Raw genomic sequence first — 14,246 nt, 5'->3', positions numbered from 1 at the left:
CCCGAAGGTCTAGTCCTTAATCGGAAAGACCTCAGCTCGGGAGCACAACCGAATCAAGTGCGCCAGTTACCGCATGGAACTGCACTGCTCCGGGCTACCGAACAACAGAAAACCCTCTGTGACCCGATGATCGTTTCGGAGAGGCTACTCGGGCCAGAGAAATAGCCTGTAGTTGTGAAAGGCCCAAAGATTTACCAAATCCTTGGTTTTCCTCTAGCGCTACTCTCAGAGTGTAACTCCTTGCAGCGTGCAACCATTTTTTTTTGTTGCATGACTTTTCAGCGTTAAAAGATTCCTTGTTCATGATTAATTAGATCAGTTTCAAGAGCCAGTATCACGAAGACTGAATAGACTATGAGCTGATAGGAGTTGCATTCTGCCTTAGTGAGTCTGGTGACCACGACGAATAGACCGAATTGATATGAGGATGTTTACTGACATGTACCAACTCAAAGACTTGACCTTCGCTGCCGGATCGGACGTGCTTGGAATCTCGATAGCATTCAAAGCTCTCTAAACGCAAGGCACATACACGGCAGTATTCGTTACTGTTGCTGCTGCTTTAGTCATCGTCTGTGCAAGTAACTATAAGAACGCTTGAGCGCATGGGCTGGCTCGCCTGGATTGGGGTCACATGTATATCTGTTGCTCGTGAGTTGTCCTTCGTTCATGGTACACCTAGTGCTCGCGGAATGTCTCGTTGGATACGCTATCCTACCTCTAATATGCGAGGGTCTACTTCTGACAGTGTTGATCGTGACATGCCTTGGGTCTCCGACTACAAAGTATTTAGTTATCCAAGCTTCACCCAAGCTATTGTAGCAACCGAGACATTCACATTTGTCTATAGTGAAACACCGCGATTCTTCCCACTTGTATCCAAGATGTGCTAGTTTCTACTGTAAGGGTTGCGCAGAGCTTGCAGATACCTGATAACAGTAATGAATTCGATAGAGGTCTTAGAGAGCCTCGAGTAGGGATTATAAGAATCCCTTACGAAAACCACGCTAATTCTAACTAGGAAACTCAGGAGAAGTACTCAACTACACTGGCCACCAAGTGCCCTCGACGGGCAGCTGGTAGTCGTTAGTTGTTCTCACGGCGCTTTATCGCGATTACTACACTGGATCTCATCCAGGGTATATCTCCTGGGCACCAGCCCATTACATTATTATTTAAATAATAGTTTTATTTTATAAGGCTATACTTAATTAGATTAAATTATAGAAAGTTTAGTAGATTAAGGTGCTGCTATAGGTTAAACTTAGGGCTAAATTAGGACGAGGTTTTCTAATAGCTTGCAAAGCCTATTTTGCATGGACTACCGGGACTAATACGTCAAGACTATCATGACATTGCTATTGATCTCTGATCTCGACCCTTTTCACAATGTTTCCTTTCCAGAATTAATAATCATCGCACATTTGTAATCTCAGATTCAGAGCCTCTACGAGATCACGCATTTCTATGAATGCCTTCGATTATTGAGGCTTTCATAATGGACAAATCATTCTTTCGAACTTTTTATACCTCCCTGCCTATACGAACACACGAGTATGCATTCATTCAAGGTTCTCCTGAAGGTGTTATCTCCAGTACAGAGGTCTCTCGCGCGCTTGCGGATCGTGAAGTGTTCATCGAAACCACCCAACCAGGTCTCTGTGGACCTGATGAACACTACATGAAATCTGGTCAGGTCTTAGGGCACGAAGGCATCGGTATAATACAATCGGTTGGAGCTGCTGTTACGTTACCGAAACAAGGCGACCGCGTGGGCTTTGGCTACACCCATGAAATCTATGGCACCTGCGACAATTGTTCTACTGATAAGCCATATGTGAACTAGTATTGAGAAAGCACTTAGCTGAACCTTAAGGTTCTGACCAGTATTCCCGCCGGCAAAGGCAATACGGCTTCCACGATCTGGACAATGGCACTTTAGCTCAGGCGCCGTATGGGACCCCAAATGTGTGTACCGGATTCCCGAGGGTTACGCTTCGGAGTACGCTGCGCCCCTTATGTGCGCTGGAGCTACAGTATGGACTGGTTTGAGCGAGTAAGGTGTCCGTCCAACTGATAGGGTAGCCATAACGGGCATTGGAGGCCTCGGTCATCTGGCCATCAAGCTTGCTGCTGTCATGGGATGCCAAGTCGTGGTTCTTTCGAGCAGCAAGTCAAAAAGGCGAGAGAATCTTGAATATGGCGCAACCGAGTTTCATTGTTTCCGTTTTGGAGACACGAGAGCAAAGACCTTCGAGCCTGTCAAACACCTGTTGCTCTGTGGTAGCACAGTGGTCAATTATGCTAGGTAAGCATCATTTGTTCTGCCGCACAATGAATTAAGGAACATAACACTAACTACTCAGCCTGATTCCTCTCATGGATACGTACGGTAGTATCTATCCTTTGACAGTCGCTTTCGAGCCTGCTCCAGTCCCAATGCTCGATCTCGTATGGAAAGGGGTCAGGATTCAAGGATCACTTGTGGCATCACGACAAACAATCAAGGATTTGCTTGAGTTTGCAGCTCGCAAGGACATCAAGCCAACGATAGTGACATACCCACTTACGATTGAAGGTATCTCAACAGCGATGAAAGCGTTAAGGAATGGTGCGGTCAGATACAGAGCCGTTCTGGTACGGGCCACTAGACGTGGTCCGTACTGCCGGATGACTATCATCAGTCTTTCTTCTACCTCCAATCAGAATCAGTATGTAAAGGCTTGGGTCCTTGCGCCTCTTCAAATAATTTAGAGAAATCGCCTGTAGTTGTCGAGAGCCTGAGTACTTTTCAAATCCTTGGTTTTCTACAGCACTTACTCTAAAGGAGTCGTTCCTTTCACTAAGTTTATTTAGTAAAATGATTGATGATATTAATTAAGCTTTAGAATGTTACATACTCGTAATAAAATGTCTAGGTAGACCCGCTTAAAGAACCAATAGTATAACAAAGATTGAATAGACAGTCAGATGTATAGAGTTATGAGCAGATACAACAATTATCTACTCTTTTTGAAGATAATAAGAATAAGCGATAGATAAATTCGCCGCAGCTCCTATTGCTTCATGGAGTTCGTTTATGTCAGATTGTATATGCCGTAGTGGGTGGGCTTCAGTCTGATTAGGGCCACAGCAAGAAACGTAGTAGCCACCCGCTCCGTCATTAATAGCTGACGAGTGTTATAATAGGGTAAGTTACATCTTGCATATTTACGGCCACTTGCGCAATGTTATGTTGCCCCCCAAAAGCCTCCAGATGTACAGACAGTGCTTAGGTAGATCGAAGGAGATTTGCCCTGTTCATCACAAAACCAATGGCCACAGCTTGCAGTTGCAGACGACACTGGCTGAATATTAGCATTACTTTAACGCGGCGTTGCTAAAACCCCGCGCTTTCTGACCAAACATGGACACAAAAGGGCGGAACTCCGCATTGCAACTTTCTCCAGACAACAACCCTTTTAGCATTCACAGCATGAATCAACCAGGGGGATTAAATGAGAAAAATTCTCGACGAGCTTGCGAACCCTGCCAGTAGTTTTGCGCCAACGTCCTGCGCGTGCAAAGAGCTAACTTGGTGGCGTAGGAGGAAGAGGACAAGATGCCCTAGGGAGAGACCAACCTGCTACTTCCGCGTCCGACTCTGTCAACCATGTATCTAACTATCTCGCAATTAACAATCTAGCGAAAAGAGATCGACTCGTGTTTCAAAGTCGCGAGTGGGCCAATTGAAACCAAAGGAAACGACGTAAAGTCGCATATGCACCATACTTTGTATAGCTACAACATTGCAAAGTATACATGTCATGTCTGCACCGTACCGGACCCTGTATATATCCTTTCTCTTTTCTTTTCTGATTCGGAAAACTTTTTCATCCCTCACTTAATCTTTCACCTAAGCCCACAAGGATGCATATTGCTTTGCGTCAAGCTATCAGTGACGAAGAGCAGAAAATCCCGAACAGGGATGCACATTGACCAGCCACCCTTTGAAGCCAAGTTGCTGGGTTGTCAGACAGCCTGCGAGGTATGAGGTACAAGGGAACTTACTTGGCATCTCGTTTGCGCTTTTCATATAGATTTTAATTCGAGATAGTCACGCAGGTGGTGCAAGAGAGACAAGAAATAACCCGGACACATCTTAATTGCTGCTGTTAACCCTGCAATTCAGATGTCATCACTCCAACTCTTGTTTTCTCCTATGGCTGCTTGAAAAAGCTCACTAGACTTATCGGTTCACCTCTACTTCTTCTACTATTTTCTCTCTCAAGTCAGCTACTCGTCAAAGCACTATGATATCCATGTATTTCTTGTTCTGCGCTCTCTTGGGCTCGTCTTTCGCTCACAACTGCCCTAACCCTGGAATTAACGGATTCGCTAGTGCCGCAGGCGGCACAACTGGCGGAGGAAATGCGACCGCTATTACAGTCACCAACGTCGAAGACTTAGGAAATGCCGCTGGGGCCTCAGGAGCTCGCGTTATCATCGTCAGGGGCACGATCAACGCCGGTGAAGCTATCAAAGTGGCGAGCGACAAGACCATTAAGGGCGAGAACGCTAATGCGACTATCGTTGGAGGGTTCGACATGAATGGCGTTCAGAATATTATCATCAAGAACCTCAATATCCGCGCCGGCGCCGCTGCCGACGCTATTGCCAGTCGCAACTCTCATCACATCTGGTACGATCATCTCAGCATCTGGGATGCCGGTGACGGACTTCTAGACATTACTATAGAGTCTGACTACCAGACCGTATCGTGGTGCAAGTTTTGGTACACCAGCAAATCTTTATCCCACCGCTATGCCAGTCTTGTCGGCTCTGGGGGCGGCGACCATCCCGGGGACGAAGGCAAGTTGCACGTCACGTACCACCACAACTGGTGGGCCCAGAATGTCGACCAGCGTATGCCGCGTGTCATGTACGGTGACGGCCACATATATAACAACTATTTCGACTCTCCTGGCAACTCCTATTGTATTGGTTTTGGCTCCTATGGCTCGGTTCTTATTCAGAATAATTACTTCAAGGCCGTTTCCAATCCACATCAGATGATGTACGATGTATTCGCGTTTGCATCCGCTACGGACAACATCTATGACGACACCTTAGGCAAGAAGGACGCGGGCAATCTTGGATCCAGGCACGTAGTAGGACAGGAGTGGGCAACAGCAGGTGCTTTCACGCCTCCATATTCCTTTGCAATAGACGAGGCCTCAAGCGTGCCTGTCCTTGTTGAAAGATGTGCAGGGCCCCGTGATCTTGAAATAGTTTGATTGCACATGCACTCCATTTCACCTTGCCAGCACATTGTGCTCAAGGGCTAAATATTTCCATGCAAGGGAAGCACTCTTTTAGACGTACATGCTGGATTTAAACCGGTAGCCTATTTACTTGCATAATCATCAATATCTGCAATTGTAATCAACACTCCTTAGTTTTCCACTTGCAAAATCGATCAAGGTAATGATCAATCAATCATCCGTAATTTTGATCAGCATTAATCAATAAGCTGCCTGCAATATCGATCAATAGGTGATCGAATTCCGAAATAATTATCAAAATCGATGATGATGTCGGTACCTACAATGTCAATAAACCTGAGTTTATCTGGTTGACTTTTCTTTAGCCAATTAGATTGCGTCAATGATGTATCATACAGCCAATCAGAACGACTAGATCGAAGCTCATCGCTTGTTCCTTGCTAATCTGATGAGACTGGACTCCTGAATAGAAGACGAACTCTACGTGAGCTTCCTCTCGTCAACTGTGGTCAAGGCCAATGCCTATTTGCTTTCATGATGAAAGATACTGCGCGTACTTGCATAAATTATACATATAGCCTTGGCGAGGCTATTGTATTTACACCCGAACATGCTACAGCATCATTGTAATGCTTCGCTACAGCTTTTATGTTATCTCAAATACAGCAATATACGATTGACCTTAATTAATTTTGAAAGCGATCGCGAAGGAGTGTTGCTTGAGCCATTATATCTCAACAGCGTCGATGGATGTCTTGGGGCCATTGGGTCGTCCGAAGGCTCGATATTGCCCCAAACTGATGGTTCAGACTTATCAGAACTTAATTATACTGGACTCTCGAACCGAGCCGAGTGATTACAAACATCTTCTTGAACTTCGGGCACGAATGGAGGCCGGAAGAGCGTGCTTCCGACTGTTGCGATAATAATGAGCGGGAAGGTTCCGCACCACGGATTGCTCGCGAAACGCTAGGGAGCCTGCGACTTGCCGCATACTCGTAATTATAGCATACGATAACAATCCACCTATAGCGTTGCGTATAGTCTAAGCCTTCTCGCAATTGAGCTACCGCGATCAATCTTTCGGAGCTTTTGGTATCACAAGTCGCCATTGATCGAATTGCTGGCTGAGCGTAAGAGAAATAAAGACGATGCCGGAGAAGGGGCCAATGGAAGGAAGAGATGGAGAGAGAAGTAAACTTAATCAATCAATTACGATACCAAAGAATGTGCCGTTTCTTTGGGTTAATGGGGTGGCTCGTTATTGTATTGATACTTTATTGAAAGATGAGGTGACCTTGTCTCATGAGGATAGAATACCATGATCCTTCCTTTCTGTTGTACTACATGCCTCTCTTTACACATGGCTCAAACACCCCCCTTCTTTCCCCCCTCAATCTCAATTCTCATTTCTTCTCCCTTCTCTCCTTTCCCATTCTCCTCATCCCCCAGATTCCCCGATACCTTAGCCGCCTTACGCATCGCCCACCACGGCCCCTCAAACAACGCGTCCATATTCTCCAATGCCCTCCCGGCCGTCTCAGGAACCATGATATAGCTATAAATCAACGCCACGACACACCAAGCGACGAAGAATACGAACGCACCCCACTGATTCATGGCGTTCAGAAGCGCGGGTGTCGCCTTGGTGATGCCGAAGTAGAACAGCCAGTGGAAACCTTGAGAGAGCGCACCGCCAAAAGAGCGGATGCGATTAGGCCAGAGCTCGGCGCCAAAGAGGTAGGGAAGGGTGTATAGACCTGTCGTTCATAGTGAGCTAGATTAATATGTGTAATGTGGGGAAGGGTGGGAAGAGGAGACGTGTATGTACATACCGACGGCCCAGCCAAAAGCATGGATATAAATCACTCCGATCGCCATGTCTGATGCCCCTGTCGTCACGCTGTCCTCGTTCCGCACAAAGAAATTGAGATATCCTGCCAGATACGAATGACACAGCATCTGCACGGTGATGCCGACGAACAGCGACTTTCTCCTGCCTAGTGCATCGACAAAGAACAGCGACGCAGCAAGACAGCACACCAGCTTTGCGAGCGCGTAGAGCCCTGAGGCATAGACCTTCACGTTCGTAGAGCGCACACCAATGATACCAAAGATCTCGGGCAGGTAGTTGGTAACACTGTTGGCGCCTGAGAATTGCGCGAGGATGTACGCCACGATAGTGAGTTGCACGCGCCGCAAGTTTGAGCGTACGCAAAACGTCTCGCGGATGATGGAGCCGGAGCTCATGTCGCCGAACTCGCTTTGTTCGCGTGCGACTTGGGTGCTCATCATGTCCCATTCTGCGAGCAGATAGGCGTGGTCCGAGGGGAGACCTCGAAGGATTGTGAGGGTTCTTAGGGCTTCATCCGTCCTCCCGCGAAGGCAGAGCCATCGTGGGGATTCGTGGAGGAAGAACGACATGACAACCCCAATTGCGGGGACGAAGCACTGTACGAAGAACGGAATCTGGTATTGTAGGCGTGATGTTGGGTTCACGTGGACGTTGCATCCAAAGACGATGAAGATGCCAATCATTTGAGAGCTCAGCATGCAAACGTTGAACCATAGTGTCATGAGTCCTCGCGTGGTTGTGGGTGCAATCTCCACGATGGCCATGGGGCCTACGACGGTGAGAGAACCGATGCCAGCTCCCGCGACTAGACGGCCTACGTACAGTGCCGGGAGACTGCCATATGAGAAGGTTTCGATGATGTTGCCCAGGGCATATATGGCCATGTACAGTCTGTATGACCAGATTCGTCCGAGCCGGTCATTCAAGAAGAACGAGAGGAGAGCACCAATTCCTGCAGTGAGATTGACGAAGGAGACGATGTTGGAGATTTGCTCTGGGTGATTTTTGGGTGTCACGCCGAAGTGCCTTTGGAATGACTTCAGCTGTGTTACGGATGCTGTCGTACCTTCGTCCCAACCTGTTGGTGTTCACCTGTCAGTCTTACATGCGCAGGAAAGTAATGGGTGGTACATTTCGATAGGCACGTCGAGATGTTTCATCCTCTATGGAGTCGAGATGGAGATGCCACACGTACCTTTCGGCATGCCAGCAAGAGCATACATGATGACCGTCAGCATCAACTGATGATTATAAATGCCCTTTGGTGCCTCCTTCACGCTCTTGACATACTTCGCCAGGGGCGAGTTGGTAAAGATACCCATGATGGGATATTTGAGCGACTCTAACGAAGACTTGACAGCGCTGGCCAACAAAGTGATAATTTGTCAACAGTAAGGAGGATCGAGGTCTCTGCTTCCACCAAATCTCAGATCCGCAGCCCCTTTACTTTATACCCGAACTCATGGTGTGGATAGCATTGGAAATTGGTGCTTCTGTGGGGTTCAGACATGCGGAGAAGATTCCCCAGGTTTAGTCTTCTGTTACTGTCATTAGAATCGCCGGTATTGGACATCGGATACATCCGATGAGGGAAGCGCGCCCAATGGGATCGCGGCCGATGCTAGGCGGGAACCAATAAGCAACTTTGTTAGGATACGCTAGGACGATAAACAACACGACATTTGTGTTTAGGTATGATGCAGACTGTATGCAGACGTTCGGATCGTTCTCTGAGTCTCTCACATGATGTTCTACTTCGTCGGACTCAACCACGGAGGCTACCACTTGACTTAGGCTTCCTTTTTTCGTAGGACGCTAACTGAAAGTAACTAAACAATATACCAGCACAATCTTGTTGAACCCATAAGTCTAATCCAGTTGATAATGTCGCAGGGTTTACTCGGTATCTACTCAAAAGACTCTGTATTCCTTAAGGAGAAGAGCCAAACAACAAAATACAAAGGCTGCAACTTGGTATCCAATGACATGCGGCATAACTTTGACGGGCCCGCTCGATAACGGAACGAAAAGCAACGAACGTACAGTTCCAGTGCGACTTTGCAGGATGTCCCCCTCAACAACTAGTCGGCCCCTTTGGTACATTGTAGAGGCACAATAGTAGTTCAGGAGGGGCATAAGTGGAAGTGTTATCATTGTTGGAAAAATAAGAGCATTGATGGAAGGAAAATGGATGAAATGATCAATATTGATCATTACCTACCGCTTAGACTTCTTAGGCGTAATGCATTGCCGCGCTTTCCTACGGTACTACTCCAGTATGTATTGTTGTAAGAATTCCTCCAAGCTGACAAAAACCGCAACTTCTCTTCACATTTTACCTTGAAGTCTCTTGTGTTTTCCAATACTAGTGAAACTGAATTGTCTAATGACCCAATCTTGGTAAGTAGTTGCCTCGTTACGACGTCCTCTTACCAGCTCCTATTCATATAACCACAGATAAAAGAGAGTAATGAAGATTATGTATAAAAGGTTGCACCATCACTAGGAATGAGATAGATAAGTACCTCGTGTACTCAGAATCCCAATGAATAGCATTAATCTACTTCTCCATAGATCGAATGTTATTCCCATTTAGCGCTTGCAGCCAGCCACAAAGTAACCCTTCTTACTTGCAGTATTTGACTATAGTCAAATCTCAGACTTTAGGCAGGACACCAGGCCCAACAGATTTCCTCTAGTATTTGCAAGAACGGTATGTTACATTAATCTACATTCACTAACCAATTGAAAACTACATTTAATTAGATTGTGAAGATGAAGCATCATTCAATGCCATCAAGTTTAACGCGCTCCCTGCTTTGAAATAGCCAATCTGCTCTTCGTTGAGTGTGTGAAGAAGTTCTGTCCGCCAAGCGGTGCCATTGCTCGGTTTCACCGCCATAGTAATTGGCTTCCCAGACGCTAGCTCAGCCAGCCCCAGCAGATCTATCCTGTCGCTTGCTGCAATCCGATCATATACGGATGGATCCGAAAATGTGAGCGGAAGCATGCCCTGTTTCTTTAGGTTGGATTCATGAATCCGGGCGAAAGACTTTGCAATGATTGCAACTCCGTTCAAAAATCTCGGCTGCAATGCAGCATGCTCTCTGGAAGATCCTTCACCATAATTGTGCTCAGCTATCACTACCCACTGTTGGCCCCTCTGTTTGTAGTCTCGAGCTGTCTCAGGAACGCCGGCGATCTGGCCTGTAAAGACATTCTGTACCATGTTTACTTTCTGGTTGTATGCATTCACAGCACCAATGAGGGTGTTGTTCGAGATATTTTCAAGGTGACCGCGATATCGAAACCATGGTCCGGCAGGGGTAATGTGATCTGTCGTGCACTTTCCGCTGACTTTGATCAGTACCGTCAGATCCTTATAATCTTGCCCGTTCCAAGATGCGAAGGGCTTGAGACGTTGTATACGGTTTGACGTTGGTGATATATCCACATGAACATTTGATCTTTGTGGCGGTGGTGCAACATATCCATCATCGGCTTCTTGGTATCCATTGATTGGCAGATCGACTTGTGGGGGTGGGTTAAACCTGAATTCTCCTGCTGCGGTTTGGATAGAATCCGTGGCTGGGTTGAAGTCAAGGTTGCCCGCAAATGTTTTCGCAATGACCGTTTCTGGAGACGCAAGAAAGATCTTTGTCGCGGGGTTGCTGTCGAGTCGCCCTGTAAAATTGCGGTTGTACGATGTTACGATAGAGTTGTTCTGCCCCTAATGGCGCTTTCAATTAGTTATGCCCCCCCAAAAAGAAACTTAATCTGATTCGACGCCGACCTCTGGAATTATCTCACCTTTGGCATTTCTTGTCGATCCCACGAGCCGCAGCATGGCCCACAAGCATTTGAAAGTAACTTTGCTCCAGCTTCTTCGAAAACTTCCAGTACACCGGAATCTTGGAGAGTAGCGCGAGTGGCTTCGCTGCCTGGAGATAGATAGAGAGGTGCTTGTGGCTTTAATCCAGCAGCCATAGCTTGCTTTGCCAGGTGAGCCACACGGCTGATGTCTTCGAAGGAGGAGTTCGTGCACGACCCAATCAGTCCAGCGCTGACTCGATTATCCCAGTCGCTCTTCGCCACGGCTTGCTTGAATTCTGTAAGCGGTATTGCAAGGTCTGGGGTAGATGGTCCATTGATGAATGGCTCAAGCGACGACAGATCAATGTTGATAACACGGTCATACTCGGCTCCCTCATCCGCTCTTAGCAGGTGCCGCCAGGAGGAAGATGCTTCTCGTATATCTGATCGACCTGTCGCCTCGAGATACGCTCCCATTGCCTCGGTGAAGGGAAACATAGAGGTTGTAGCGCCAGTCTCAGCCCCCATGTTGGTTATGGTCGCTGTAAAAAGGCATCGATCAGAATCATTACGGAAAAAAATTTTGACCTTCTGAATACTCACCCATTCCAGTGCAAGAAAGTGATTTAACGCCTTCACCAAAATATTCGATAATCGACCCAGTTGCCCCCTTCACCGTCAACTCACCCGCAAGTCGTAATATTACGTCTTCCATTATTAGTACAACCATACAAAACGTGAGATAGAAGCGTACCTTTAGGGGAAGCCCATTCTGATAATTTCCCAGTCAAATTAACGCCGATGACCTTCGGCGTCTTCAGCTCCCACGCCAGCCCAGACATGACATCCACTGCATCCGCACCCCCAACTCCAATGGCTGCCATGCCTAATCCTCCAGCATTAGGAGTGTGAGAATCGGTTCCAATCATCAGCCCACCAGGGTAAGCATAGTTTTCAAGAACAATCTGATGTATGATGCCAGCGCCGGGCTTCCAGAAACCTGCACCGTAGCGTTTGCATACGCTTTCCAGGAATTTATAGACCTCTTCGTTATCGGCTGTTGCTTTTGCTAGGTCGGTTGCATATCCGTCCTTTGCAACAATGAGATGATCGCAATGGATCGTTGTAGGAACTTTGACGCTATCCAGTCCTGCGGACATGAACTGGATTAGAGCCATTTGTGCTGTTGCGTCTTGACATGCAATTCTTGCGGGGCGTAATTTGAGGTAGGAATCACCGCGCCGTATATCTGCCTCCTCCACGTTATCTAAATGGCCGTATAAAATCTTTTCAGAAAATGTCAAAGGCCGTTTCAGCCTGTCGCATTCGAGTAAGTCGGGATGTGGAAATAAATCATTTTGGAAGGGCGTCCTACCGCTCTTTAACTTGTTGGATTTTCGTATCTAGCAATGCATAGTCAATGTACGCATCCTTATCGAGACGGCTCATTCGGGCTCTGGAGCGAAAGGGTGAAGCAGAGGCCATCGTCGCGCGTTGTACGTTCCGCACTCGCACAGGATGGTGCCATCGAAGGAGTCCATTACGAGTCATCATGGGTAGTTTGGGAAGATGAGAAACAAATAACCAAATCTAGGAAATTATTTTCGGGAAGTAAGGTCTTCTTATCTAACAATGCAAGCCAGTACTTCGAATTGATTTCTCAACCGGTGCAGACTCACCAGCAGTCAGGTAAACGGATGCATCCGAGGTTGACTGGTTCCGATTACATTTCCGATTCTCCACACTACCTTCCGATCTAGCACCCATTCACGTGCCAATCAATGCGATCTCATTATGCAAACTTATGACTGTCCGCTCATGAACATTCAAAGACATAATAAGGTCGATTAAACTCTTGGGCGAGCGTAGAATATACTGAGAGCGTCATTGTGATTAGATACAACCGGATTAAGTGACCTGTAAGTTTTCTTTGCACATTTTCTGATGGAGGATTTGACATGCTAAATACTAGACATCATCATCAAAGCCGTTCATGCCATTCAAGCTAGTATGGCCCTTCGAATAGCGTTGAGGTTCCTCGAAATGCACCTACTATTACAAGCACGTCGACACCATTTTCCAATAGTCAACGGGTTTTGGGTCATTACGTACACTTGGAACCATTATTCGCCATAAATACATTGAATTCACCTCAAAGCTGCGCACGTGCTACTCGAAGGACTCTTAAAAATTGTGAACTTGGAATGTTCACTATTCTTACCAGTGTCATTACAACTAGTTTCATATCTACCTCGCGAAGCGTTCTCTCACTGTATCACCAAGCCCTACCATGCAGATGGTAGCCCAAGATGCAACACCAATTCTTGGCACGATACCTCTGAAAAACCCCGTGATCCCGTTTTCCTTCCATATCGACTTAGCTGTCGAAATCATTGTTGGCTTGATCACTTCGCTAGTGGCTTTTACGGCTTGCATGTCGACACGAATGACCTAATTCACATATTAGCTTCCGACTACTGGGTAGAATGATCAGATATACCTCAAAGGGCTGATTCCAGCAGCTCAACGCTCCTCCAATCGTCGATGCTATGATTTTCTCTCCTATTGATAGCTTTTCGGCCTGGGATTTGCCGCTCATTTTACGAACTGGGTTCTCGGCCGCTTTCGATATTCCCATTCTTGAAGCCCAACCACTGATTTGACGCAAGGCAACAGCATTTACTCCCTTGTTAACCCCGCGTATTCCTTGAGTGCGAAGAATGTGCACAAACGTTTCCATGGTGCCGGGTATTTTGCCGCCCGCTGCTGCTGTTTTACTTCTGGTGACTTCGACTGTCTTCATACATGTTGTCATTCCCATAGTCAGGTAGGACTGAGCTGCGCCACCCGCAATGCCTCCAAGGGTAGCACTAACAGCTGGACTGATTCCGAAAGTTCGGGTTGAATAGTAAGACACTTCTGCAGAGGTGAGGATGAGGATGGCGCCTTTAGTGGAAGCTTCGAGCCAAGCCTGGTAGACACATTTAGTAGTTGCGTAGTTCAAGTGCTTTGGTGCATACCCATGGAATTAACCCCTGATAAAACCCCCGTACAGGACCTCTTTGCCAAAGGGCATGAATGGCTTCTCCGAGGCTTGCATTTCTGTTCGCCGACACCTTCACTCATCAGTACTTGGCATTGAGTGTAACTCTACCCAGACTACTTACATAAGTTTTCATGTTTTCCATTGGCTGACCAAGTGAAGTAACTGTACAGTTTAAGGCCTTAGACCTACAAAGAGGACTCAAAAAGCTATACCTTGGAAAATATTCATCCCTGCTCCAACCAACAAGTTGTTCCATGATATCCTCTTC

General features: G+C 46.9%; 5 protein-coding genes across 5 annotated transcripts; 2 read left to right on the top strand and 3 right to left on the bottom strand.

The window, feature by feature from the left end:
- Nucleotides 1-1,498: 1,498 nt before the first annotated feature.
- On the top strand, nt 1,499-2,784 carry BU24DRAFT_435444 (alcohol dehydrogenase; the record flags this gene model as incomplete). Its single annotated transcript, XM_033530093.1, has 5 exons — nt 1,499-1,845; nt 1,943-2,020; nt 2,081-2,308; nt 2,367-2,637; nt 2,770-2,784. The coding sequence occupies 5 exons, from the start codon at nt 1,499-1,501 to the stop codon at nt 2,782-2,784; spliced, it is 939 nt and encodes a 312-aa protein (XP_033380329.1).
- A 1,517-nt stretch (nt 2,785-4,301) lies between these two features.
- Nucleotides 4,302-5,398, top strand: BU24DRAFT_485284 (polysaccharide lyase family 1 protein; the record flags this gene model as incomplete). Its single annotated transcript, XM_033533383.1, has 1 exon — nt 4,302-5,398. The coding sequence occupies one exon, from the start codon at nt 4,302-4,304 to the stop codon at nt 5,274-5,276; it is 975 nt and encodes a 324-aa protein (XP_033380328.1). The 3' UTR covers nt 5,277-5,398.
- A 1,234-nt stretch (nt 5,399-6,632) lies between these two features.
- On the bottom strand, nt 6,633-8,441 carry BU24DRAFT_396677 (putative transporter; the record flags this gene model as incomplete). Its single annotated transcript, XM_033525315.1, has 3 exons — nt 6,633-7,024; nt 7,100-8,197; nt 8,315-8,441. The coding sequence occupies 3 exons, from the start codon at nt 8,439-8,441 to the stop codon at nt 6,633-6,635; spliced, it is 1,617 nt and encodes a 538-aa protein (XP_033380327.1).
- A 1,436-nt stretch (nt 8,442-9,877) lies between these two features.
- On the bottom strand, nt 9,878-12,417 carry BU24DRAFT_465563 (aconitate hydratase; the record flags this gene model as incomplete). Its single annotated transcript, XM_033532285.1, has 5 exons — nt 9,878-10,849; nt 10,930-11,474; nt 11,536-11,640; nt 11,687-12,249; nt 12,308-12,417. 5 exons carry the CDS (start codon nt 12,415-12,417, stop codon nt 9,878-9,880), a joined length of 2,295 nt encoding a protein of 764 aa, XP_033380326.1.
- A 762-nt stretch (nt 12,418-13,179) lies between these two features.
- Nucleotides 13,180-14,234, bottom strand: BU24DRAFT_353805 (mitochondrial carrier; the record flags this gene model as incomplete). The annotated part of the gene is made up of 4 exons (XM_033523792.1): nt 13,180-13,383; nt 13,433-13,903; nt 13,953-14,048; nt 14,100-14,234. 4 exons carry the CDS (start codon nt 14,232-14,234, stop codon nt 13,180-13,182), a joined length of 906 nt encoding a protein of 301 aa, XP_033380325.1.
- Between the last annotated feature and the right edge of the window lie 12 nt (nt 14,235-14,246).

This window comes from Aaosphaeria arxii (assembly GCF_010015735.1).
Source record: "Aaosphaeria arxii CBS 175.79 unplaced genomic scaffold BU24scaffold_8, whole genome shotgun sequence".
In the NCBI taxonomy this organism is placed as follows: domain Eukaryota; kingdom Fungi; phylum Ascomycota; class Dothideomycetes; order Pleosporales; genus Aaosphaeria; species Aaosphaeria arxii.
This window is presented reverse-complemented; position numbering and strand designations above follow the sequence as displayed.